The sequence below is a fragment of the Lagopus muta genome, unplaced genomic scaffold, assembly GCF_023343835.1.
Source record: "Lagopus muta isolate bLagMut1 unplaced genomic scaffold, bLagMut1 primary scaffold_201, whole genome shotgun sequence".
Taxonomy (NCBI): Eukaryota; Metazoa; Chordata; class Aves; order Galliformes; family Phasianidae; genus Lagopus; species Lagopus muta.
Window position 1 is genome coordinate 9191 of NW_026040241.1, and position 27376 is coordinate 36566.

The following is a 27376-nucleotide window of genomic DNA, read 5'->3' on the forward strand; positions in this document are numbered from 1 at the left end:
TCATAGGGTTGAAGTTACAGTTGGTCTAACATCAGTATTCTGCACTACAATCACAATTAAGGTTATTTGACAAAAAACATGAGGCATTATTTTTAAGGCAGCATTCAGGTTAAGAGACATTTTCAACACTGTGTTAAGGGTTTGGTTTACAGATACGCTGCAGGTTAACACAATTATCGTTAGAACTCCCATTCAGCTGTGGGTTCAGGTCAAGGTTAACTTTAATGTTGCCTCCCAGCTGATCCCAGAGTGCCGAAGGCAAGCAGAACTCCCATGGAAAACCAAGGTAAATGCAAAGCAAACAGCCAAGCTAAGGCAAGGGCAAAAGCAAAGAGAGCACCAATGGAAAGCCAAGGTGAGGGCAAGGAGAACGCAACAGGAAAGGTCAGAATACAGCCAAAGAGAACACAGCAGGAAAGGCCAAGGGCAAAGGCCAAGAGAATGCAGCACAAAATGCCAAAACAAAAGGACAAGGGAACACAGCATGGAATGGCCAGACAAGGGCTAAGAAAACATGGCAGGAAGTGCCAAAATAGGAGGGCAAGAGAACGCTGCTGGGAACACCAAAATCAAATGGTGAAGAGAATGTGGCTACAGAAAGCCAAGGGCAACGGCCAACAGATCATAGCATGGGACACAATAACAGGAGGGCAAGGGAATGCCAGACAAGGGCAAGGGCCAAGAGAACGTGGAAGGAAATGCCAAGGATGATGGCCAAGAGAACACGGCAAGAAACGCCAAAACAGGAGGGCAGGAGAACGCAGCAGGAAACGCCAAAACTGAATGGCAAAGTGAATGTGGCAAAGAAAGCCAAGGGCAATGGCCAAGAGAACCCAGCATGGAACACAAAAACAGGAGGGCAGGAGAATGCCCAGCCAATGGCAACGGCTAAGAGAACATGGCAGGAAATACCAAAACAGGAGGGCGAGAGAACGCAGTACAGAACGCCAAAACTGAATGCTGAAGTGAATGCGGCAAAGAAAGCCAAGGGCAACGGCCAGATGAACGTGGCATGGAACACAAAAACGGGAGGGCAAGACAACGCAGTAGGGAACAGCAAGGGCAAAGGGAAGGAAAACACTGCAGTGAAAGGCCAGAGACAAAGAGAACGCAGAAAGAAAAGGACAGGCAGCATCCAGGGCACCATGAAGTGCAATTAAGAGCTCTGGGAGCACCGTGTTGTGCCGTGCTATGGAGTGGGTAAACACTGATGGGTGAGCATTGCCCTTACCTGCTGGGCAGACAATTACCAGCCAGCAAAGCGAGGTTCCGGGGCATCCCAGGAAATGCAGATTCTGGTTCCTTGCTGTTCCCATGAAGAGCCACGCATCTCCATGCAGTCGTTACGGCACTCGGGAGTGCTGCAACTCCGCTGTCACCTGTGGGACACAAAGCAGTAATGAAGGCACTGCCCTGCAGATGTGCCTCTTTCACAAACCTGCACTCCTTTCCCTGATCAATGTGGCTGCACTCTGTGCGCGATGCTGCTTACCAGCAGCACTGCAGCTGGGAACAACAGACAAGGAGAAGGCTCAGGTACCCAACAACATCCATCTTCCATCCTCTCTGATAACTGCTCATTATACACTGCTCTCACCTTCGGTTTGGTAGGTGGGGATTGAGGAAGCAATGCCGGTCCCACAGACCCCTCCCTATCCCACACTGTGATGGGAGATCAGGATCTGGACCACCTGAGAACCTGACATCCAGGAGTCTTTGGGTCCTGATGAGACGAGTCCCAGAGCCCTGAGGGAATTCACCGCTGCAGTCACCGAGCCACTCTCAGTGGTATTTGAGAAGTCGAGGCAGTCAGGTGAAGTCCCTGGTGAGCAGAAAAAAGGCGACAGCACAGCTGTTACTGCAGATATAAAATGTGACCCTGGGAACCACCAACGTGTCAGTCTCACCTCTGTGCTGCAAAGAATCGAGGAGCAGATCCTCCTGGAAGTGACTCTGAAGCACGTTCCAGTGCGTCACCACCCTCTGTGTGAAAAGCTTCCTCCTAATAACCAACCTAAACCTCCCCTGTTTCATTTTAAAACCATTTCCCCTTGTCCTATCACGATCCACCCTCGTAAACAGCCGTTCCCCTTCCTGCTGTTCCCCCTTCAAGTACTGTGAGGCTGCAATGAGTTCACCCCCAAGCCTTCTCTTCTCCAGGCTGAACAAGCCCACTTCCCTCAACCTTTCCTTGTAGGAGAGCTGCTCCAACCATCTGCTCATCTCAGTGCCTCCTCTGGAGCCGCTCCATGAGCTCCACGTCCTTCCTGTGCTGGGGGCCCCAGGCCTGGATGCAGCACTGCAGATGAAGCCTCACAAGAGCCGAGCAGATGGGGACGATCACCTCCCTGTCCCTGCTGGCCGCTCCTCTTTTAATGCAGCCCAGAACACAGCTGGCCTTCCAGGCTGCAGGCGCGCTCTGCTGGCTGATGTCCACTCATGGATCCCAGCTCATCCACCGGGAGCCACAAGTCCTTCTCTGTGGGGCTGCTCTCAAGGTGTTCTTTGCTGAGTTTGTACAAACACCTGGGATTGCCCCTTCATCAGTGACATTGACAGTGGGGCTGAGTGCACCCTAATGACACCGAGCTGTGGGGTGCAGTGACACAGCAGAGGGACAACGCCATCCAGAGGGACCTCAACAGGCTGAGTAGTGGCACTCAGCGATGTACCTTCCTGGCCCAGAAAGCCAACCGTATGCTGGGCTCCATCCAAAGATGTGCGGTCAGCAGGCAAAGGGAGGCGGTCCTGCCCCTCTGCTCTGTGAGGCCTCACCTGGAGGTGCTGCATCTAGATGTGGATGTCCGCAGCGCAGGACAGACGTGGAGCTGTTGGAGAACATCCAGAGAACAGCCACAAATATGAACTGAGGGATGGAACGCCTTTCCTATAAAGAGAGAGAGCTGGAGCTGCTCAGCCTGCAGAAGTGAAGGCTCCAAGGTGATCTGGTAACAGCCTTTCAACACCTGAAGGGAAGAACAAGGAAAGATTTAGCCTAGATATAAAGAAAATCTGGTACAGTGAGGGTGGTGACACAGCAGAACAGGTTACCCAGACATGTGATGGATGCCCCGTCCCTTCCAAGGTGAGGCTGGGTCAGCCTCTGGGCAGCCAGATCTGGCTGTGGATGTTCCTGTTCATTGTGTGGCAGTTGGACAAGATCACCACCAATGGTACCAAGTACTCTGGCTAGGATAATCCACATCCATCAGAGCCACTCTGGGCCAGTCCCAGTATTCAGCAGAGCAGGGGCTTCACTTCATCACACTGGGGTGATACTGAGTACAGCAGTCCAGAAGAGGACAATCCTTGGCTTTCTATAAAGACGAAGATTTATTACACCTAAGGGTGCACAGAACGCCCTTAAACAACTCTGCATGGTTGGAAGCAGTGCATAACAGCCCTGAAATAAAGGAAGAATAAGTTACCCCATTCCAAAGATGAACACTCAGCCCACACTGCCAAGGAAGCAGTCTCCAGGTAGAGATGCTGCCCTTATGGCTTTCATCCCTTAAATGTTGTCAGAATACTACCAAAAAAAATAAAAAAATAAAAATAAAAAATAAAAAAGGGAGATTGCAGGCCTGAAATAAAGAAAAAACAAAGAAACCACTTACACCCTTCTCAAAGGCCAAAACTCACCCCTGCTCCACAGGAGACAGTCTCCAGAGATCAATGCTGCCCTTACATCTGCCAGCACTTCAATGTGGTCAGGATGCCCCAAAAACAGGAAAGGTCACAGCCCTAAAACAAGAAGGAATGACTCATCCTTTCTCAAGGACCAGAGCTCATCCCACACTCCCAAGGAGACGGTCTCTAAAGATGGATACCACCTTAAAGGCTGCCAGCCCTTAAGTGGGGTCAGGATCCCCCCAACAACAAGACATTGCAACCCTGGAATAAAGAATCACTCACCCAGTTTCAAGGGTTCACCCCACGCTCTAAAGGAAGCAATCTCCAGGTGCAGTCGCTGCTCCTTCTGCTGACAGACCTTAAATGTGGTCAGGAGCCCCCAGAAAGTGAAATTACAATCCAGCAGTAAAGAAGAAATCAATGACCCCATTCCAAAAACAAACAGCCCACATCCCAAAGGAAGGAGCCTCCATGCAGAGATGCTGCCCTCACAGCTTCCAGCCCTTAAAAGTGGTCAGGATCCCCAAAAACAAAAAGAGCAGAGCCCTGCAATAAAGCATCAATCACTCACCCCATTCCAAAGGGCAGAACTGGCTCCTAAAGCTCCCCATGAGGCAGCTCCCAAGCAGAATGCTGCTGTCTGTTCCCAGCCCTTAAAAGCAGCCAGGATCCCCCAAAAGGGAAAGAGCAGAGCCCCGCAATAAAGCAGCAGTCACTCACCCCATTCCAAAGGGCAGAACTCACTCCCAATACTTCCAAGGAGGCAGCTCCCAAGCAGAATGCTGCTCTGTCTGTTCCCAGCCCTTAAATATGGGCAGGGAGGGGTGGAGCCAAGCTCAGCCCTATCCGGTCCCACAGGTAAATCGCTTCCACCTGTGCTGGGAGGGCTGGGGCCACCCCTCACCAGGTGCTCCATCACTGCTTCAGACCGTAAACAACAACAACAAAAGACTAATTGCAAGCAGGTGATTGGATCTGCCTGTCCGGCAAGGGGAGTTTGATCAAAGGATGAGAAACAATGGCGTGCATATTTTGATTGAAGTCTGTCCTCAAAAGCATTCAGTAAAATTTCTAATAGAGAGGGGAGCACAAATTTCAGTATGATACAGCACACAAATTTCAGTACTGATACAGCACACAAATTTCAGTATGATACAGCACACAAATTTCAGTACTGATACAGCAAGATGCTGAACAGCTGTGTGTGCAGCCTGGACGGCAGAGTTGAGATCACCGCTGTGATCGGAGCGAGCTCTGTTTGCCAAACTGGTGGGGACAGCTTGTGGCTCTGCAGTGAGAAACGCGTCGCCTACTTTCTTTGCAATTAAAGACCATCATGAAAACAATTCAGGATTTGACATCATCAGTGGGTGAACCTGGCACCTGCCTGTATGGCAGTGTGTGGCCTTTTGGGTCAAGTTTCAATCCCAGACTCCAAAGAAATAGGCAGGCTGCAGCGTGTGCACTTTACGCAGCCCCTGTGCTCCCTAAGCAGGGGTCGCTAACACACCACTGTACCCCATTTCTGCTGCAGCATGATGTGGGATTTCTGAACTCATAGCAGGTTTGGAAAAAAGACAAATCGTTTCCAGAACAGACTCCCCACATAACTCGTTGTCATCTGGTTTGGAAACCAGATGGAAGGTGGTGATTAATAATCGATTATCGGTGTCTGAAAGCTTATACAGCCCCGCTAGGAGCTGCTGTCCCAAACCTTGCTTACTTGGCAAGCAAGTTGGGGTGATGCCATGGAGTGATGCTGGGATGACACTGGGGTGAAGTTGTGGACTGAGCCTGGAGAGTGACGCTGGGGGGTGATGCTGGGGTATCGTGGGGGGGGAATCAGAGAGAGAGAGATACTCGATGGAGACACTGGGGTGACTTAGTGTGATGTTGGGGGTGACATTGCTGGCACGACTCTGGGAGTGACATTGGGGTGACACTGGAGAGTGATTCTGAAGTGTCATTGTAGTGGCATGGGTTACGTTGGGGCTTTTTGGGGAGGAAGGGTGGGTGACATCAGGGAGTGAACACTGGGTGGTGACGTTGTTGGGGTGTTTATTGGGGACCTAACGGCCCCTGACTGAAGAATGATCCTGGAATTGAAAAAGGTATTTTGGCGGTTTTAAGGGAGTTGATATTTGTGGCTGTGGCTGCAAATGTTTTGTAGAGAGAGCTGTCCCTGGTATTTGGTCTTGTTCTTGCGAAGACTTGTTTTGCAAGCCGAGGTTCCAGCTGGGCTCTTGTATGGGAACTGCTGAGCCACGGCCTGAACCTCTGATTGATCACCTGAGGCGAGCCGTGAGGCAGCCAGAGGAGCACAGTGAAGGCAATTCAATTCAGCTGTGCTGCCAGAAGGGGTGGAGCCAGGCTGCCCCCTCCTAGAGCTGTTTAAGAGCTGGCTGCAGGGGGGAAGGGTCTCTGCTGGAGATCTGCTCTGCTGGAGTTTTGTGAGTGAGCCCAGGATAGGGGTAAGCCTTCTATTTATTCTATTTTGTTGTCATAGTCTGCTTTGCCTAACTGTCTTGTTTATTTTGTGATTATAGTATCCTAAAATTCTTAGACTGTAAAGCTCTGTATCGTGTACTGGCTGAACGGATACAGCATGCAAGTGGATCAAACCCTACAGACCCTGGGGAGAATGAAAGTGGGAGAAAGAATGGAAGCGTGCTTTGAAGCAGGGGATGCCCTGCTAGTGATGCTGATCAAATCCGCTGCTGGCATGTTCCTTCTCTCTCCTTTGCTGTGGCTTGCCATCTCTCAAGGGTCAGATAGTAATAGCATACTTGCTTAGGGAGATTCTGCTTCCCACTTAATGGAATCATCTAAAATTTTAGAGTGACACCTAGAGGGAGTGACACGGTGGTTATGTTGGAGTGATGTTGGGGTATCAATAGGATAGATGTTAGGGAGTAGCATGATAGGGTGACATCATTGGGAGTGATGTTGGAGCACCACAGGGATTTAACGTGAATGACTGGTTCTGGGGTGAGAGCGTTGGGGTGACACTGGGGAATGACAAAGTTGGAGTGATGGAGTAATGGATGTTGTGGTGACGGTGAGGGGTGACATCAGGAAGTGACTCCAGGGTGACGTTGTTGGGTTGGCACTGGTGGGTGATGCTGGGATGAAAGGGGGGTGATGTGAAGGAGTGATGCTGGGGGATTGATGCTGGAGCATCCCTGGGGGGGTGACATCAGGGAGTGTTGGCGCTGATATTTGGAATGAAATAATGAGGTTTTGGGAACTCAGTTTGGGGTGAATTAGCAAGGACGTGAACCTGGAGTTTGGTGTGAAATATTGATGGTTTGTGTCTGGAATATGACGTGAAATGGGCTTTGGAGCTTATTTGGATGGCAGTTTTCAGCGTAAAAAATGCTCTTTGCAGTTTCCTTGCAGGAAGAGAATAAAGAGAAGTCTGCTTTCACACAGGAGGGGATATGATACACCTTTAGCTGATTCCCACAGGGGTGTACATATTCTCCCACTATTGCTCAAGCCACCTCAGTGAACTTTGACAGAGTTTCACTGCCTTAGGATGTGTATCCATGTGTAGATGAGATTTAATTGCAGGCTCATACTCTGGAAAGGTGGGGGAAGTGGCAGCAAGGCAGGTAGGCAACAAGTATTTTTGGATAATGCTCTATAACCGTTATCATAGGTGTAATATATGTGACACCTGAAGGTTTACCAGTTCAGGTACTGCAACAACTTTGTGACAGTTCCTATAGGCATGAAGGTAGAAAGGTAACCAGGTAACTGAGGTCACCTGACTGAAGAACATTGGTGCGTATAGCTGTGATCAAGGTTAAATGTAGATATACCTGTGCATAGAATGAAGATTCACTGGAACATACAGCTGGTAAATTAATAACTGAAACCAGTAAGATAGAGAAATTTAAAAACAAAATTCAATTTGGCACATCCATTGAAAACATCATATGGAGCTTTTGTGCGTATGGCAGAAAAGGTAATTGCATCTGAAAACTAAGACTTAGATTTTTGTATTCTTCACTCTAGAAAACATTTACTTCAGAAAACACTGCAAAAGTTATTGGACTTTTTATGTACATAAACCAAATTTCTTTTGGATCGGAGCTACTGAGTTTTTCCTACAAATGAAAAGCAGTTTGAAGTATCTGTGTGTCTCAAATGGCCTCCCTGCAGGACAGTGGTGCTGGCTTTGTTGTTTTCAATGTCTGCTGTTTGTTGTTTTCCCTCACTGCTACACCAGTGGTGGGGATATGGTGAGCAAACTTCAGTTCAGAACCCAATGCATGGTGAAGAGGAAGAGGAGTCTTCGCAGGCCTATCGGTAAAGTCAATATGAATATTTGTATGAGAAAATACCTGATATTATGCTATGTGATTATTATGGAACTTACACTTTAAAATGCTTAAATGTGGGTTAAATGCAGTACTGATACAGCACACAAATGATTGCAGTACTGATACAGCACACAAATGATTGCAGTACTGATACAGCACACAAATTGCAGTACTGATACAGCACACAAATGATTGCAGTACTGATACAGCACACAAATGATTGCAGTACTGATACAGCACACAAATTGCAGTACTGATACAGCACACAAATTGCAGTACTGATACAGCACACAAATGATTGCAGTACTGATACAGCACACAAATTGCAGTACTGATACAGCACACAAATTGCAGTACTGATACAGCACACAAATGATTGCAGTACTGATACAGCACACAAATGATTGCAGTACTGATACAGCACACAAATTGCAGTACTGATACAGCACACAAATGATTGCAGTACTGATACAGCACACAAATGATTGCAGTACTGATACAGCACACAAATGATTGCAGTACTGATACAGCACACAAATGATTGCAGTACTGATACAGCACACAAATTGCAGTACTGATACAGCACACAAATGATTGCAGTACTGATACAGCACACAAATTGCAGTACTGATACAGCACACAAATGATTGCAGTACTGATACAGCACACAAATGATTGCAGTACTGATACAGCACACAAATTGCAGTACTGATACAGCACACAAATGATTGCAGTACTGATACAGCACACAAATGATTGCAGTACTGATACAGCACACAAATGATTGCAGTACTGATACAGCACACAAATTGCAGTACTGATACAGCACACAAATGATTGCAGTACTGATACAGCACACAAATTGCAGTACTGATACAGCACACAAATTGCAGTACTGATACAGCACACAAATGATTGCAGTACTGATACAGCACACAAATTGCAGTACTGATACAGCACACAAATTGCAGTACTGATACAGCACACAAATTGCAGTACTGATACAGCACACAAATTGCAGTACTGATACAGCACACAAATTGCAGTACTGATACAGCACACAAATGATTGCAGTACTGATACAGCACACAAATTGCAGTACTGATACAGCACACAAATTGCAGTACTGATACAGCACACAAATTGCAGTACTGATACAGCACACAAATTGCAGTACTGATACAGCACACAAATTGCAGTACTGATACAGCACACAAATGATTGCAGTACTGATACAGCACACAAATGATTGCAGTACTGATACAGCACACAAATGATTGCAGTACTGATACAGCACACAAATGATTGCAGTACTGATACAGCACACAAATGATTGCAGTACTGATACAGCACACAAATTGCAGTGCTGATACAGCACACAAATTGCAGTACTGATACAGCACACAAATGATTGCAGTACTGATACAGCACACAAATTGCAGTACTGATACAGCACACAAATTGCAGTACTGATACAGCACACAAATTGCAGTACTGATACAGCACACAAATGATTGCAGTACTGATACAGCACACAAATGATTGCAGTACTGATACAGCACACAAATGATTGCAGTACTGATACAGCACACAAATTGCAGTACTGATACAGCACACAAATGATTGCAGTACTGATACAGCACACAAATGATTGCAGTACTGATACAGCACACAAATTGCAGTACTGATACAGCACACAAATTGCAGTACTGATACAGCACACAAATGATTGCAGTACTGATACAGCACACAAATGATTGCAGTACTGATACAGCACACAAATGATTGCAGTACTGATACAGCACACAAATGATTGCAGTACTGATACAGCACACAAATTGCAGTACTGATACAGCACACAAATTGCAGTACTGATACAGCACACAAATGATTGCAGTACTGATACAGCACACAAATTGCAGTACTGATACAGCACACAAATGATTGCAGTACTGATACAGCACACAAATTGCAGTACTGATACAGCACACAAATGATTGCAGTACTGATACAGCACACAAATTGCAGTACTGATACAGCACACAAATTGCAGTACTGATACAGCACACAAATTGCAGTACTGATACAGCACACAAATTGCAGTACTGATACAGCACACAAATGATTGCAGTGCTGATACAGCACACAAATGATTGCAGTACTGATACAGCACACAAATTGCAGTACTGATACAGCACACAAATGATTGCAGTACTGATACAGCACACAAATGATTGCAGTACTGATACAGCACACAAATTGCAGTACTGATACAGCACACAAATTGCAGTACTGATACAGCACACAAATTGCAGTACTGATACAGCACACAAATGATTGCAGTACTGATACAGCACACAAATTGCAGTACTGATACAGCACACAAATGATTGCAGTACTGATACAGCACACAAATTGCAGTACTGATACAGCACACAAATGATTGCAGTACTGATACAGCACACAAATTGCAGTACTGATACAGCACACAAATTGCAGTACTGATACAGCACACAAATTGCAGTACTGATACAGCACACAAATGATTGCAGTACTGATACAGCACACAAATGATTGCAGTACTGATACAGCACACAAATTGCAGTACTGATACAGCACACAAATGATTGCAGTACTGATACAGCACACAAATGATTGCAGTACTGATACAGCACACAAATTGCAGTACTGATACAGCACACAAATTGCAGTACTGATACAGCACACAAATGATTGCAGTACTGATACAGCACACAAATTGCAGTACTGATACAGCACACAAATTGCAGTACTGATACAGCACACAAATGATTGCAGTACTGATACAGCACACAAATGATTGCAGTACTGATACAGCACACAAATTGCAGTACTGATACAGCACACAAATGATTGCAGTACTGATACAGCACACAAATGATTGCAGTACTGATACAGCACACAAATGATTGCAGTACTGATACAGCACACAAATGATTGCAGTACTGATACAGCACACAAATTGCAGTACTGATACAGCACACAAATGATTGCAGTACTGATACAGCACACAAATTGCAGTACTGATACAGCACACAAATTGCAGTACTGATACAGCACACAAATGATTGCAGTACTGATACAGCACACAAATTGCAGTACTGATACAGCACACAAATGATTGCAGTACTGATACAGCACACAAATGATTGCAGTACTGATACAGCACACAAATTGCAGTACTGATACAGCACACAAATGATTGCAGTACTGATACAGCACACAAATGATTGCAGTACTGATACAGCACACAAATTGCAGTACTGATACAGCACACAAATGATTGCAGTACTGATACAGCACACAAATTGCAGTACTGATACAGCACACAAATGATTGCAGTACTGATACAGCACACAAATGATTGCAGTACTGATACAGCACACAAATTGCAGTACTGATACAGCACACAAATGATTGCAGTACTGATACAGCACACAAATTGCAGTGCTGATACAGCACACAAATTGCAGTACTGATACAGCACACAAATGATTGCAGTACTGATACAGCACACAAATTGCAGTACTGATACAGCACACAAATGATTGCAGTACTGATACAGCACACAAATTGCAGTACTGATACAGCACACAAATTGCAGTACTGATACAGCACACAAATTGCAGTACTGATACAGCACACAAATGATTGCAGTACTGATACAGCACACAAATGATTGCAGTACTGATACAGCACACAAATGATTGCAGTACTGATACAGCACACAAATTGCAGTACTGATACAGCACACAAATTGCAGTACTGATACAGCACACAAATTGCAGTACTGATACAGCACACAAATGATTGCAGTACTGATACAGCACACAAATGATTGCAGTACTGATACAGCACACAAATTGCAGTACTGATACAGCACACAAATTGCAGTACTGATACAGCACACAAATTGCAGTACTGATACAGCACACAAATTGCAGTACTGATACAGCACACAAATTGCAGTACTGATACAGCACACAAATGATTGCAGTACTGATACAGCACACAAATGATTGCAGTACTGATACAGCACACAAATGATTGCAGTACTGATACAGCACACAAATGATTGCAGTACTGATACAGCACACAAATGATTGCAGTACTGATACAGCACACAAATTGCAGTGCTGATACAGCACACAAATTGCAGTACTGATACAGCACACAAATGATTGCAGTACTGATACAGCACACAAATTGCAGTACTGATACAGCACACAAATTGCAGTACTGATACAGCACACAAATTGCAGTACTGATACAGCACACAAATGATTGCAGTACTGATACAGCACACAAATGATTGCAGTACTGATACAGCACACAAATGATTGCAGTACTGATACAGCACACAAATTGCAGTACTGATACAGCACACAAATGATTGCAGTACTGATACAGCACACAAATGATTGCAGTACTGATACAGCACACAAATTGCAGTACTGATACAGCACACAAATTGCAGTACTGATACAGCACACAAATGATTGCAGTACTGATACAGCACACAAATGATTGCAGTACTGATACAGCACACAAATGATTGCAGTACTGATACAGCACACAAATGATTGCAGTACTGATACAGCACACAAATTGCAGTACTGATACAGCACACAAATTGCAGTACTGATACAGCACACAAATGATTGCAGTACTGATACAGCACACAAATTGCAGTACTGATACAGCACACAAATGATTGCAGTACTGATACAGCACACAAATTGCAGTACTGATACAGCACACAAATGATTGCAGTACTGATACAGCACACAAATTGCAGTACTGATACAGCACACAAATTGCAGTACTGATACAGCACACAAATTGCAGTACTGATACAGCACACAAATTGCAGTACTGATACAGCACACAAATGATTGCAGTGCTGATACAGCACACAAATGATTGCAGTACTGATACAGCACACAAATTGCAGTACTGATACAGCACACAAATGATTGCAGTACTGATACAGCACACAAATGATTGCAGTACTGATACAGCACACAAATTGCAGTACTGATACAGCACACAAATTGCAGTACTGATACAGCACACAAATTGCAGTACTGATACAGCACACAAATGATTGCAGTACTGATACAGCACACAAATTGCAGTACTGATACAGCACACAAATGATTGCAGTACTGATACAGCACACAAATTGCAGTACTGATACAGCACACAAATGATTGCAGTACTGATACAGCACACAAATTGCAGTACTGATACAGCACACAAATTGCAGTACTGATACAGCACACAAATTGCAGTACTGATACAGCACACAAATGATTGCAGTACTGATACAGCACACAAATTGCAGTACTGATACAGCACACAAATTGCAGTACTGATACAGCACACAAATTGCAGTACTGATACAGCACACAAATTGCAGTACTGATACAGCACACAAATGATTGCAGTACTGATACAGCACACAAATGATTGCAGTACTGATACAGCACACAAATGATTGCAGTACTGATACAGCACACAAATTGCAGTACTGATACAGCACACAAATGATTGCAGTACTGATACAGCACACAAATTGCAGTACTGATACAGCACACAAATTGCAGTACTGATACAGCACACAAATTGCAGTACTGATACAGCACACAAATTGCAGTGCTGATACAGCACACAAATTGCAGTACTGATACAGCACACAAATGATTGCAGTACTGATACAGCACACAAATTGCAGTACTGATACAGCACACAAATGATTGCAGTACTGATACAGCACACAAATTGCAGTACTGATACAGCACACAAATTGCAGTACTGATACAGCACACAAATTGCAGTACTGATACAGCACACAAATGATTGCAGTACTGATACAGCACACAAATTGCAGTACTGATACAGCACACAAATTGCAGTACTGATACAGCACACAAATGATTGCAGTACTGATACAGCACACAAATGATTGCAGTACTGATACAGCACACAAATTGCAGTACTGATACAGCACACAAATGATTGCAGTACTGATACAGCACACAAATGATTGCAGTACTGATACAGCACACAAATTGCAGTACTGATACAGCACACAAATTGCAGTACTGATACAGCACACAAATGATTGCAGTACTGATACAGCACACAAATGATTGCAGTACTGATACAGCACACAAATGATTGCAGTACTGATACAGCACACAAATTGCAGTACTGATACAGCACACAAATTGCAGTACTGATACAGCACACAAATGATTGCAGTACTGATACAGCACACAAATGATTGCAGTACTGATACAGCACACAAATTGCAGTACTGATACAGCACACAAATGATTGCAGTACTGATACAGCACACAAATTGCAGTGCTGATACAGCACACAAATTGCAGTACTGATACAGCACACAAATGATTGCAGTACTGATACAGCACACAAATTGCAGTACTGATACAGCACACAAATTGCAGTACTGATACAGCACACAAATGATTGCAGTACTGATACAGCACACAAATGATTGCAGTACTGATACAGCACACAAATTGCAGTACTGATACAGCACACAAATTGCAGTACTGATACAGCACACAAATGATTGCAGTACTGATACTGCAGTGAGAAACTGTCGCCGACTTTCTTTGCAATTGAAGCCCATTGTGAAAACAATTCAGGATTTGACATCGTCAGTGGGTGAACCTGGCACCTGAACATGGAAGCTGACATAGGGATGAACCTCAGGTGATATTGGGGGTGGTGTTGGGTTGTTACTGCAGGGGGACATCAGGGGGTGACATTGCAGTGACATATTGGGGTGACACTGGGGTGATGTGGGGGGTGATGCTGGGGGGTGATGTGGGGGGCGATGTTGGAGCATCATGGGGGGACATCAGGGAGTGATGTTGGAGTGATGCTGTTGGGGGTGTAGTGGAAACCCAAAGTCGTGCCTTGAAACAATGATTGAGAAGGGACAAACCACAGGAGCTCAGCTGCATGAAACGCACCTGAGTGATGGAAGAGGAGGAGCCTGGCTCCACCCCCTCCCGGCTCTCATTTAAGCATTGGCATCAGCAGTGAGGGGCTTTGGCTGGAGCTCTGTGCTTGCAGGTCTCCCAAAGGTAAGCAGGTTTTTGTTCTGTTTCTGTGCTTACGGCTGCTCTTTGAGCACATCCTCACTTACTGCAGCCTGGGACTTTGCTTCTCTGCTGCTGTTGTTGCATTTTCCATCATGCTGCAGCGTTACAGTGGGTAATTAATGGTAAGGGTGATGTGGGGGGGTTTTGTGGGGTGATGCTGTTAGAGTGAAGCTGGGGGGTTACAATGCAATGAGACCAGGATGATGTGGGGCTTTGACTGCAGGGTGGCATCAGGGAGTGACGTTGGGGTGACACTGGTGGGGGTGCACGGCTGTGACACCGCAGTGATGCTGGGTTGATGCTGGGTCTGTGTGTGCAGTCATGATATAGGATGATGTTGAGGGATGAGATAAAGGAGGGATGTTGTTGTGGGGGGGGGGACGTTACTGGGGAGATGCTGGGAGGCAAAACTCTATGATGTGTCAGTGATGTTGGTGGGTGACATTGGGGAATCATTGGGGCGGATATCAGGGAGTGACGCTGGATTGATGCTGATGGAGAAACACAGCGGTGATGGGGAGGAAATTGTAGAGGTGACACCGGAGAGATGTTGGAAAACACCTGGGGTTGAAATAAGAGAGCATCACTGGGATGGACGGGATGACAGTGGAGATGTTGGGGCGATGCTGAAACACTGTTTTTCCCCTAAAATATCGCTTATTTTCATAGAAATCCCTGTTTTTCCCCTTAAATATCGCTAAATGTGTGCAGCCCGTCTTTGTGGCCCTGCTCGGTCTCCTGCCCGGCGCCCCGCAGACCAGCCGTGCCCACAGCCGCATTTCTCTGCCAATGATGCCCACAGCAGCTGAGCGCTCGCCGCCCATTTTGGCGATTGGGAGCAGATCCAGCGCTTTTTGCACTGATTCCCTGCGCTCATTTTGATGCCAGGCGTTCAATCGCTCAGCAGAGCCGCTGTCAAAACCGCCGTCATCACTTGGGACGAACAAACAAACGAACAAACAAACAAACAAACAAACAAACATCCCTCAAGTTCTGCACGGCTTTTCTTTTATTTCCTTTTTTTTCTCCTGCTGTTACGCGGAACGCCGCCAGGGGGCGCTTGAGAGCAGCCCGCAGGAGACCCGGGTTCGAGTCCCCGTTAGCGAGCCGCACGAGTCGCGGTTCGCTGCTGTCCGCTCTCGCCGTTCCTCACCGCACGGCCGGCAGCGAAAGCGTTCAGGCCGCAGCTCCGCACGGCCGGCAGCGAAAGCGTTCAGGCCGCAGCTCCGCACCGCCGGCAGCCGCGGCGCCGCCTCGGCAGAGCGGAAAGACTCCATCCCCCAGAAGCCTCCGCGTTTCCGCTCCGGAGCGAGGCTGCGGCGGCCGCCGGATGTCGGCACGCTGCCGTCATTTCCGTTTCCGCTCGGCCGGGCGGAGCGCGATCCCGGGCGCCTGGCGTTGGCAGCCGAGTGAGGCTCCGGCCGTCGGCGCTCGGCTGCCGGCTTTGGGCTGTCGGCAGGCCGCTCTGGTTCTCTTCGCTCCGTCCGGCTGCCTCCCCCCCCCTCCCGTCCCCTCCCCCGCGGTCGCGGAGCGCCGGCAGACCGAAAGAATCGGGGAGAGCCGCGGCGGAGCGGGGCCGGGGGGCCGCGGTTCCCTCGGGGCGGCGCTGGAAACATCGGCAGCGTTTTGTCGGGCCGCCATCTGCGATCAAAGCAGGTTTGGTTCGCGGTCCGGTGGCGGCGTCCCGCAGCGCCCCGGCGGCCTTTAACGCTGCCCCCCCCCGATCGGGCACTGCAGGTTCGCAACCTTGCCGGACGGTTTTACGCTTGTTAATGAGTTGTTAATTGGCTGCTGTCTGGTCTCAGTGCCGTCCTCTCCAGGACGCCTCGGCGCTCGTCTGGTTCACGTTGATGTGATGCCGTTCAGTCCCTGTTGAACACAGAGCACGGAGGGGAGCCCTATGGCACTCTGTGGGTCTCTATGGGTCTCTGTGGGATCGGCGGGGTTCTGTAAGTCTCTATGGGGTTCTATGGGGCGCTGCGCGGTTCTGTGGGGTGCAGGAAGCCCCCAGAAGGGGGGATTTGAGCGCAGACCCACATGGCGGCGCGCTCATCAGGCAGCACGCAGCGCCCGGCCCACGTTGTTTCTATGGGGTTCTGTGGGGCTCTATGGGACTCTGTGACTCTCTGTGGGGTTGTGTGGGTCCCTGTGGGCCTCTATGGCGTCCCTGTGGGTCGCTATGGGGTTCTATGGGTCTCTATGGCACTGTGTGGGTCCCTATGGGTCTCTACGAGTCTCTCTGGGGCCCTATAGGGCTCTATGGCTCTCTATGGGTTTTGTAAAGCTCTATGGGTTTCTATGGGTCTCTATGGGGTTCTGTGGGTTGTTATGAGTCTCTATGGGGCACTATGGGTGTCTATGGGTCTCTATGGGTCTGTATGGGGCTTTATGTGTCCCTATGGGGCTCTGTGGGCCTCTGTGGTTCCCTATGAGGCTCTGTGGGGTCTCTATGGGGTTCTGTGGGTCCCCATAAGTTTCTGTGGGTCTCCGTGGGTCTCTGTGGGGTCTGTGGCACGCAGTGCCCTGTCCCTGTAAGCGGCGCAGGATGGTGGTGCATTGTGCCGTGTCTGTGTTGTGTGTTGTGCCGGAGCCCGTTTGTGCAGCGGCCTGTATTTAAATGTATGCAGATGGCTTTGCTGCGATAGGCAGCGTTGTTGTGCTGTATTTAAATGTATGCAGATGGCTTTGCTGCGATAGGCAGCGTTGTTGTGCTGTATTTAAATGTATGCAGATGGCTTTGCTGCGATAGGCAGCGTTGTTGTGCTGTATTTAAATGCATGCAGATGGCTTTGCTGCGATAGGCAGCGTTGTGCTGTATTTAAATGCATGCAGATTTGGCCACGACCCCAGGCGGCGCCGCGGGCTTGGGGAGCAGCGGCTGGAGATGCAGAGGAAGTGGAGCTGGGCGCTGATGGAGGCTGGGCTGAGCGCGAGGCAGCAGTGAGGGCGGCAGGGCGGCGTCAGGAACTGCGCTGCCATTGGGAACGGGGCAGCGGCCGCCTGGTTGTGCTGTGCTCAGCTCTGCTGCGGCTGCAGCTCCAGGGCTGGGCTCAGCTGCGGCCCCTCGCTGCCAGAACGACGTGGAGGGGCTCCAAAGGGCGACACAGCTGGGAGGGGTCTGGAGCACAGGGCTGGTGAGGAAGAGCTGAAGGAGCTGGGAGCGTTCAGCCTGGACAGGAGGGGCTCAGGGGAGGCCTCACTGCCCTCTGTGACTGCATGAAGGGGGGCTGCGGGGGGCCGGGGGGCTGCGGGGGGCCGGGGGGCGGCCTCTGCTCCCGTGTAACAGCGACAGGACTGCAGGGAACGGCTTCCAGTCCGCAGGAGAGCAGGAAACGGCCGTGGTGCCTCCATGGGAGCTGGGAGCCGCTGGCAGAGGGCCGGGATGGGGGCGCGGGGCGGCGAGGTGCCCCCAGGCGGCGGCGGTGCTGGGGACGGAGCGGCGGGTGCAGAGCTGGGGGTGCAGAGCTGGGGGTGCAGAGCTGGGGGTGCAGAGCTGTGGGTGCAGAGCTGGGGGTGCAGAGCTGGGGATGCAGAGCTGGGGATGCAGAGCTGGGGGTGCAGAGCTGGGGGTGCAGAGCTGGGGGTGCAGAGCTGTGGGTGCAGAGCTGGGGATGCAGAGCTGGGGGTGCAGAGCTGGGGGTGCAGAGCTGGGGGTGCAGAGCTGTGGGTGCAGAGCTGGGGATGCAGAGCTGGGGGTGCAGAGCTGTGGGTGCAGAGCTGGGGGTGCAGAGCTGTGGGTGCAGAGCTGCAGTTCAGAGCTGTGGGTGCAGAGCTGTGGCTCTGTGTGCTCAGCCCAAAGCCCCGGCGCGGCTGCTGGCAGGCAGGCAGGAGTTGTGCAGGAAGGACGCGTGCTGCGCTGTGTGCAGAGCCGTGTGAGGCTCCCTGGGTGCTGGGAAGGCAGCACTTTGGCCGGGCTCAGCCAGGCCTGAGCTGCGCTTTCCCATGGGGGGGGGACACGCAGTGCAGCTGGCGGGCAGGCAGCTCTCGCAGAAACGCTCTCCGCTCCCCTCTTTGTGTCCACGCAGCTCCGCTGCCCGTCCCCAAAGCCGCGGCGATGGCCCTGCCTGAAGGAGCGGCAGAGCCCTGGAGCCCCGCTGCGTGCGGCCCTGAGGAGCTGGTGGGGGAGCTCGGCCCAGGTGAGGTGGGGAGCGGGAGGGGAGGGGAGGGGAGGGGAGGGGGGCGTCCGGAGCCACCGCGGCCGGGCAGCGCTGGGGGCGCCGTGTGCCGTCCTGGCTTCCCTCTGTCATCCAGCAGCAGGGGGCAGCGCAGCAGGGCAGGAGGCCGAGCGGCAGAGCGGCAGGTATGAGAGGCAGAGTGGCTGCGCGTCGGCGACAGGAAGCAGCAGGGCTGAGCAGGGCGGCCTGCAGCGAGGAGAGCCCTGCGAGGAGCCGCACGGAGAGGCGGGCAGCGAGGAAGCGAGTGGGGAGAGCAGGCGGGAGCCGCGTGAGGAGCTTGGGCCCAGCATCGCCTCACAGCGCTGCCTGCGTGCGGAGGAGGCACCACATGAGTGCCCCGACTGCGCCAAGCGCTTCCGGTGGAGCTCGGCGCTCGCCTCGCACCGCCGCGTGCACACGGGAGAGCGGCCCTTCGAGTGCCCCGACTGCGGCAAGGCCTTCAAGAACCACTTCGGCCTCCTGCGCCACCGCCGCGTGCACACGGGGGAGCGGCCCTACGGCTGCGCTCTGTGCCCGCGCCGCTTCGGCAGCAGCTCCCACCTGAGCCGCCACCAGCTGGTGCACAGCGGGGAGCGGCCCTACAAGTGCCCCGAGTGCGGCAGGAGCTTCGCCGCCAACTCCGACCTCACCCACCACCGCCGCATCCACACCGGGGAGCGGCCCTACGGGTGCCCGGCCTGCGGGAAGGCCTTCAAGAGCAACTCGGAGCTCGTCCACCACCGGCGCCGCCACACCGGAGAGCGGCCCCACAAGTGCCCCGAGTGCGGCAAGGCCTTCAAGAGCAGCGCCGACCTCAGCCGCCACCAGCTGGTGCACACGGGGGAGCGGCCCTACAGGTGCCCCGAGTGCGAGCGGGCCTTCAGGAGCGCCTCGGACCTCATTGCGCACCAGGCCGCGCACAGCGGGGCGGCGCCGCACGCCTGCGCTCGGTGCCCACGGCGCTTCCAGAGCCGCTCGGAGCTCAGCCGCCACCGGCGCCTCCACGGCGGAGAGCGGCCCTACGAGTGCCTGGTGTGCGGGAAGGCCTTCAAAAGGAACTCCCACCTGGCCTGCCACCAGCGCACCCACACCGGAGAGCGGCCCTACAAGTGCCCCGCCTGCGGCAAGGGCTTCGCCGGCAGCTCCGACCTCGTCGTCCACCAGCGCATCCACACCGGAGAGCGGCCCTTCAAGTGTCCCGAGTGCGGGAAGAGCTTCAAGAGGAGCCCCGACCTCATCTACCACCAGCACGTCCACACGGGAGAGACGCCCTACAAGTGCCCCGACTGCGGCAAGGGCTTCCGAAGGAGCTCCAACCTCAGCTCCCACAGGCGCCTCCACGGCGGCCGAGCGCAGCAGCGCTGAGTGGCCGCGCGGCTCCGGCCGCTGCCTCCTGGCCTCCCACAGACCCACAGCGGAGCCCAGACTTCCCTGCCGTCCCGACAGCATCTCGGCCTGGGCCCCGTTTCTGCTCTGCTCGTCCTCCCAGCAGCGATTTGAGGGTTTCCTAAGGAAAGCAGCTGTGCGTCTGCGTGCTGCGCTGCTCCCGGCTTTTGAGCGCACTGAGGGGTGAAAGGGTGCGGAGAAGAGCAGCGCCGCTGCGGGGGCTTCGCTGGGAGTCTGGGGATCACAGAATTGTAGGGGTTGGAAGGGAGCTGCAGAGATCATGGAGTCCAACCCCATCACTGGGGATCGCTGGGAATCCCCTGCAGCTGGGTGGGGAGGGGCAGAATGGAGCAGCCCAGCACGGCCCCCAGCTCGCAGCTCCGGCCCCACACATCCGCCAGGCGCCCGCTTTCCTTCTCGCCTCTCAGCTTCCTGCCTCCTCCGCTTGCTTCCCTGTGCTGCGGCCGATGGCTCTCATAGGGGCGTCCCTTCCATCTTCTCCTTCCCTTCCCGCTCCCCTCGTTCCTATCGGCCCGTCCTCCCTTCCCCCTCCCCAGTTCAGCTCTGTAATAAACTGGGCTCGCCAACCTTGCAGCCGCTGCTTCTTCATCTCGCGCCGGGGGTGCAGGTAGGAAACGAAGGATTGCAGCCAGGCGGCTTCTGAGAGCAGCTGGAGCAGCAGCGCAGCGTGAGCTGCAAACCGCTGTGGGAGGCGATGAAATCTGCGTGGCGACGAGGAACGAGCAGCAGGAGCGCTGTGGGCACGGAAGGAACCCTGACCCTAAAACTGAGAGCGGTGCTGGAGGCTGAGCAGAAGAAGCCTTGGTGCGTCCCAAAGGGCAGCGCTGAGGGCAGCGGGGAGATGCTGCGCTGGGAAGCAGCTGTGAGCAGGGGCTGCCTGCAGGGAAACGCGCCCTGGGCCTGCAGTGCTGTGGGGCGGCCTGCGGTGGCCGTGAGGCTGGAAGGGCCACGATGGAGCCGAGGCCTCTGTCCCACAGGCTGCGGATGGAGGCTGTGTACAGAGCTGCCGGCAGCAGGCTGTGCTCACGGCCCTGGGGGCTCACGGCCTCCTTGTGCCCCGTGCCGAGGGGCTGAGCCGGCACAGAGGGAGGCTCTCCGTGCCAAAGGTCCGGGCATCAGAGCCTTTCTGCTCCCCGGGGCACAGGACGCTGCACTCGGCATCAGCGCCACCAGCACGGCGCCTTTGTGTCTGCACTCAGCTTCCAGTTTCCTAATTACCCGCGCTAACGACTCCTGGGGGCTGTGATGGTCGCAGCTCTCTGGGGACCCATTGGTTCCACAAAAGCTTCCTTCTGTGCAGCGCTGTGCGCCGGAGGCTGATGATGGACTCAGCACCGACTGCCCGTGGGAGCCATCGCAGCCCGAGAGCCTCCCTGCTCCGTCCCTCGCCGCTCCGTCCCTCGCCGCTTCCTCCCTCGCCGCTTCCTCCCTCCCTGCTCCGTCCCTCGCTGCTCTCAGCTCCTCAGAACGGTGCAGCTGCTGCAGAGCTCCGGGTTTGGGCCGAAGGATCCGGGCTCCAGCAGAGAACGGAGAACAGGAAGGGATGGACAGACAGAAACAAGTTGTGCAGCTGACTGGAGGCTGGCTGGGCTCCGAGGGGCGATGAGCCTTCATGAAGCCCATCGAACATCGAAGCGTGGCTCTGCATGTCAGAAGTGTGCGAATGCACAAAGAGTGCAGGGGGGATCTGGAGAGCGGGGGAAGGGGCTGCAGCTCCTCACCGTTCAGGACAGACAGAAACAACCAGGGGGGACCGAAGGCGCTGCGGGCCGGAGCCGCGCTCATGGAGTCACCGAGGCTGGAGAAGAGCTCCAAGCTCAGCTGGGCACCAACAGCGCCCTGACGGCGCCTCTGTCCTCCAAACATAAAGGCATGGAATGGTGCGAAGGCTTGGATTCTGAACCCAGCAGGCGCGCGTTAGAAAGGCTCTGCAGCGTCCTACGAGCTCAGAAGTGCGATGCCATCTCCTGTAAGCCTTCATCCTCGGTAATTCATCACAATTATATCTACATTAATTAACGTCCTTGGTATCTGACGTTCAAACAAGGCGTCCGATGCGCCCCGAGCCCAGGTTGTGCACATCCTCCGTCCTTTGCACACCATGAGAACAGTGAGGCTCCTCAAGGGCCCGGCTCTTTGTTAGGTGCTTCCCATCAGCTGCAGACTGAGGGCACAGGAGCGCAGGACTGGAAAGGGGCTCTGAGGTCTGCAGTCCAGAAACGGGGTGAGATGGAGCCGTTCCAGGCCTGATCCTGCCGGCTTTGCGCCCTTCCATGCATGGAGGCTGCAGAGGTGGCTGCGTGTGCGGCCCCAGGCCTTGTCTGAGCTCACGTGAACGAAGCCCTCGCACGCCCTCTGCTCTCCATTCCCTCGCAGTTTCCCTTTCACCTCCCAGCACTGCAGGGAGGCCGCGGCTCCGCGCTCTGCTTCTCGTGGGCTCTGCGCTCCCTCCCTGAGCTCCTGCTGCGATGCCTGGGCGTCCGCTGGGTTCCTGCTGGCAGCAATGGGGCACGGCCACTGGGGAACGCAGCCGGCGCCGGGGCAGAGCGTCCTGCAGGAGAGCCGTGCCGCCAGCAGGGCTGCGCAGCCTCCATGCAGTGCAACATCACAAAGGATGGAGGCGCCCGCAGCAGAACAAGGATCACGAAGCGCCTGCGGATCCTGCGGGGGAAAAGACGCGCAGGGAAGGGGGGCTGCGCTCCTGTGGTCCTCAAAGCTCCACCTGCTGCGTTTGGAGGATTTTCACCTCCATGTTCCCCCGTATTTGTGAGCAGCAGCGACGGCCTCAGGGAGCAGAGGCTGCAGCAGCCGGGTCTCCTTCTGTCCTGCAGCGCAGGCAGCGGGCGGCCGCCTCCCGGGCACCGCAGTCCTCAGGGTTCGCAAGGCATCGGCACCACAGTGAGCAGCAGGGAGGGGAAAGGGGCCGGGAGCCGCCGGGCAGAGCAGGGATGGATGAGAGCAGATCAGCGCCGCCTGAAAGGCTCCTGAAACAGCAGAAAATGATCCTTCAATCCACGGTTTGCCCCTAATCCTGAACTCACAGTGAGTTTTGGTGCCCCGCAGCCATGGAGCCGCTGGCGCCGGGCATCGGCCTCTTGTTCCTGGCAGCAGCCGTGGCAGAGGAGCCTGGGGGCAGCGCAGCGCCGTCGCACAAAGCCTTTGTGACCAGACTCGGCTCCAACCTCGCGTCTGAGGACCGCAGGAGCAGAGCGGCTTCACAGCTCACGATGGAGGCGCAGAAACCAAGCAGAGCCAGCGGCGCTGACTGTAAGAACGTCAGCAAGGAGAGCAAAACCAAGATCCGGGCTGCCGGGTGTCAGCCAACGACCGCGGCTTTGCGACGCCGCGATGGAGCCAGAGAGGAGAGTTTCCCCTGCCCTCCTGCAGGATGAGCTGCGCCCCCAGCCGGGCGCTCATTGCACACCAGCGGCTCCGTGTGCGGCGCTGCCATTCAGCCTTCACAGCGCGTTTCGGCCCGGATCTGCGGCCGGCGAACCTGGAGGGCTTCACAAAACAGAAAAGGGAAACGGGGGACCCCGAAATGATCGAAAACAGCAGCGATGATCCGAGGAGAAATAAATGGATTTGCTACTTATGGTACTGGAAGGCACCACGACACAGCGCAGCACGGCCTGATTAAAAATGAAGCCAATGAATGAAGTGCGAGAGCATCCAAAGCTGCAAGGCTGACGCCAGCACTGCAGGGAGAGGCCGACGATGGAAGACGTCAGACGGTGGCCAAGGCCTCATGGCGGCAGGAATGGCGGCAGCGCAGCCAAAGTGCTGTGGAATGGAGCTCGACTCCCCTGGGACGGACGGCCAGCGCCGGGATCAGCTGAACTGCAGCTGCAGCGCAACCTGTTCACACCGACAGCAGGACGCCGGCCTGCCAGGGCTTTGGGCTGAGCATGAAGAGCCGCAGCTCTGAAAGCACAGCTCTGAACTGCAGCTCTGCACCCACAGCTCTGAACTGCAGCTCTGAACTGCAGCTCTGCACCCACAGCTCTGAACCGCAGCTCTGCACCCCCAGCTCTGCACCCCCAGCTCTGCACCCACAGCTCTGAACCGCAGCTCTGCACCCCCAGCTCTGCACCCGCAGCTCTGCACCCCCAGCTCTGCACCCCCAGCTCTGCACCCGCAGCTCTGCACCCACAGCTCTGCACCCACAGCTCTGAACTGCAGCTCTGCACCCACAGCTCTCAACCTGCAGCTCTGCACCCCCAGCTCTGCACCCCCAGCTCTGCACCCACAGCTCTGCACCCGCAGCTCTGAACTGCAGCTCTGCACCCACAGCTCTGCACCCACAGCTCTGCACCCGCAGCTCTGCATCCACAGCTCTGCACCCCCAGCTCTGAACTGCAGCTCTGCACCCCCAGCTCTGCACCCCCAGCTCTGACCCCGCGCTTCCGCGCTGCCTTTGCCGGCGCCATCGTGTCGGCCCGCGGCTGCCCGCCCTGCGTTGCTGGCAGCCCTGCTGGCAGAGCTCCTTCCGCCGGCCGCAGGCGCCCCGAATGGAGGAAAGGCAGCCGAGCGCTCGCCCGGCGCGGCCACGCACGGCTGCGTCTGCAGATGGCGGCACGGCGCTGGCTGCGCAGGGTCCGGCGGCGCCCGCTGCTCCCTGCTGAGACGCACGGCCTCCTCCGCACGGCTCAGGGCTCCTGCGGGCGCAGAGCGGCGCTGACGGCAAACGCCGAGGCCTGCGGTGGCGGCTCAGAGCGCAGCAAAGCTCCAGGCCCAGCTGCTGCTCCGTCCCCAGCACCGCCGCCGCCTGGGGGCGCCTCGCCGCCCCACATCCCCATCCCGGCCCTCTGCCAGCGGCTCCCAGCTCCCATGGAGGCCGTTTCCTGCTCTCCTGTGGGCTGCGGAGATCGCAGGTGCCAGGCAGGAGAGCAGCGGCAGCCTGATGGGACGGCAGAGCGGCACGGGAGGCGTGAGAGCCCCATAGAGACCCATAGAGACCCACAGAGAGCCATAGAGCCCTATAGGGCCCCATAGAGACTCATAGAGACCCACAGTGCCCCATAGGGACCCACACAACCCCATAGAGAGTCACAGAATCCCATAGAGACCCACAGAACCCCACAGAGACCCATAGGGACCCCATAGAGACCCACAGTGCCCTGTGGGGACCCACACAACCCCATAGAGAGTCACAGAGTCCCATAGAAACCCATAGAACCCCATAGAGACCCACAGAACTCCATAGAGACCCATAGAGCCCCACAGACCCCACAGGAACAACGTGGGCCGGGCGCTGCGTGCTGCCTGACGAGCGCGCCGCCATGTGGGTCTGGGCTCAAACCCCCCCTTCTGGGCGCTTCCTGCACCCCACAGAACCGCGCAGCGCCCCATAGAGCCCCATAGAGACTTACAGAACCCCGCCGATCCCACAGAGACCCATAGAGACCCACAGAGTCGCACGGCGCGGCCGTCGGGGCGCTGCGGGACGCCGCCATCGCGAATCCAAGCTGCTTTGATCGCAGATGGCGCCGGCAAAACGCTGCCGATGTTCCCAGCGCCGCCCCGAAGCCGAGCGCCCACAGCCGGAGCTTCACTGGACGCCGAACGGCAGGCGCCCGGGATCGCGCTCCGCCAGGCCGAGCGGAAACGGAAACGACGGCAGCGCCCCGACATCCGGCGGCCGCCGCAGCCTCGCTCCGGAGCGGAAACGCGGAGGCTTCTGGGGGATGGAGTCTTTCCGCTCTGCCGAGGCGGCGGGGGGGGGCGGAGCTGCGGCCTGAACGCTTTCAGTGACCCCACAGAGACCCCATAGGGACCCATAGGGCCCACAGAGACCTTCAGAGACCCCATAGTGACCCACGGGACCCCATAGATCACCCCAGAGACCCCATAGATCCCGTAGGACCCAACAGAGACCCCGTAGTGACCCACAGATCTCCCCAGACTCCCATAGAGCCCCATAGGAACCCACAGATCCCCCCAGAGACCCCATTGTGACCCATAAAGACCCCACAGTGACCCCATAGATCCACCCAGAGACCCCATAGAGCCCCATAGGACCCCACAGAGACCCCATAGTGACCCACAGGACCCCATAGAGCCCCATAGGACCCCACAGATGCCCCCAGAGACCCCATAGAGCCCCACAGGACCCCACTGTGCCCCATAGAGACCCCACAGAGCCCCATAGGAGCCCACAGATCACCCCAGAGACCCCATAGTGGCCCATAAAGACCCCACAGTGACCCCATAGAGCCCCCCAGAGACCCCATAGAGCCCCATAGGACCCCATAGAGACCTACAGGACCCCATAGAGACACCATAGGACCCCACAGATCCCCCCAGAGACCCCACAGATCCCATAGGACCCCATAGAGCCCCACAGGACTCCACAGAGACCCCACAGTGACCCACAAGACCCCACAGGGCCCCACAGTGCCCCATAGAGACCCCACAGTGACCCCATAGATCCACCCAGAGACCACACAGTACCCCATAGGACCCAGTAGTGACCCCATAGTGACCCACAGGACCCCATAGAGCCCCATAGGAACTCACAGATCCCCCCAGAGACCCCATAGAGCCCCTTAGGACCCCATAGAGCCCCACAGGACCCCACAGAGACCCCACAGTGACCCACAAGACCCCACAGGGCCCCACAGTGCCCCATAGAGACCCCACAGTGACCCCATAGATCCACCCAGAGACCACA

General features: G+C 53.8%; 2 protein-coding genes across 2 annotated transcripts; one reads left to right on the forward strand and one right to left on the reverse strand.

The window, feature by feature from the left end:
* Nucleotides 1-15099: 15099 nt before the first annotated feature.
* Nucleotides 15100-24827, forward strand: LOC125687767 (zinc finger protein 664-like). The gene is made up of 3 exons (XM_048933026.1): nucleotides 15100-15124; nucleotides 19168-19278; nucleotides 19394-24827. Exons 2-3 carry the CDS (start codon nucleotides 19197-19199, stop codon nucleotides 20659-20661), a joined length of 1350 nt encoding a protein of 449 aa, XP_048788983.1. The 5' UTR covers nucleotides 15100-15124; nucleotides 19168-19196; the 3' UTR covers nucleotides 20662-24827.
* Nucleotides 24450-26069, reverse strand: LOC125687768 (uncharacterized). Its single transcript, XM_048933027.1, has 2 exons — nucleotides 24964-26069; nucleotides 24450-24673 (listed from the first exon to the last, which is right to left on the reverse strand). The coding sequence occupies exons 1-2, from the start codon at nucleotides 25694-25696 to the stop codon at nucleotides 24450-24452; spliced, it is 957 nt and encodes a 318-aa protein (XP_048788984.1). The 5' UTR covers nucleotides 25697-26069.
* Between the last annotated feature and the right edge of the window lie 1307 nt (nucleotides 26070-27376).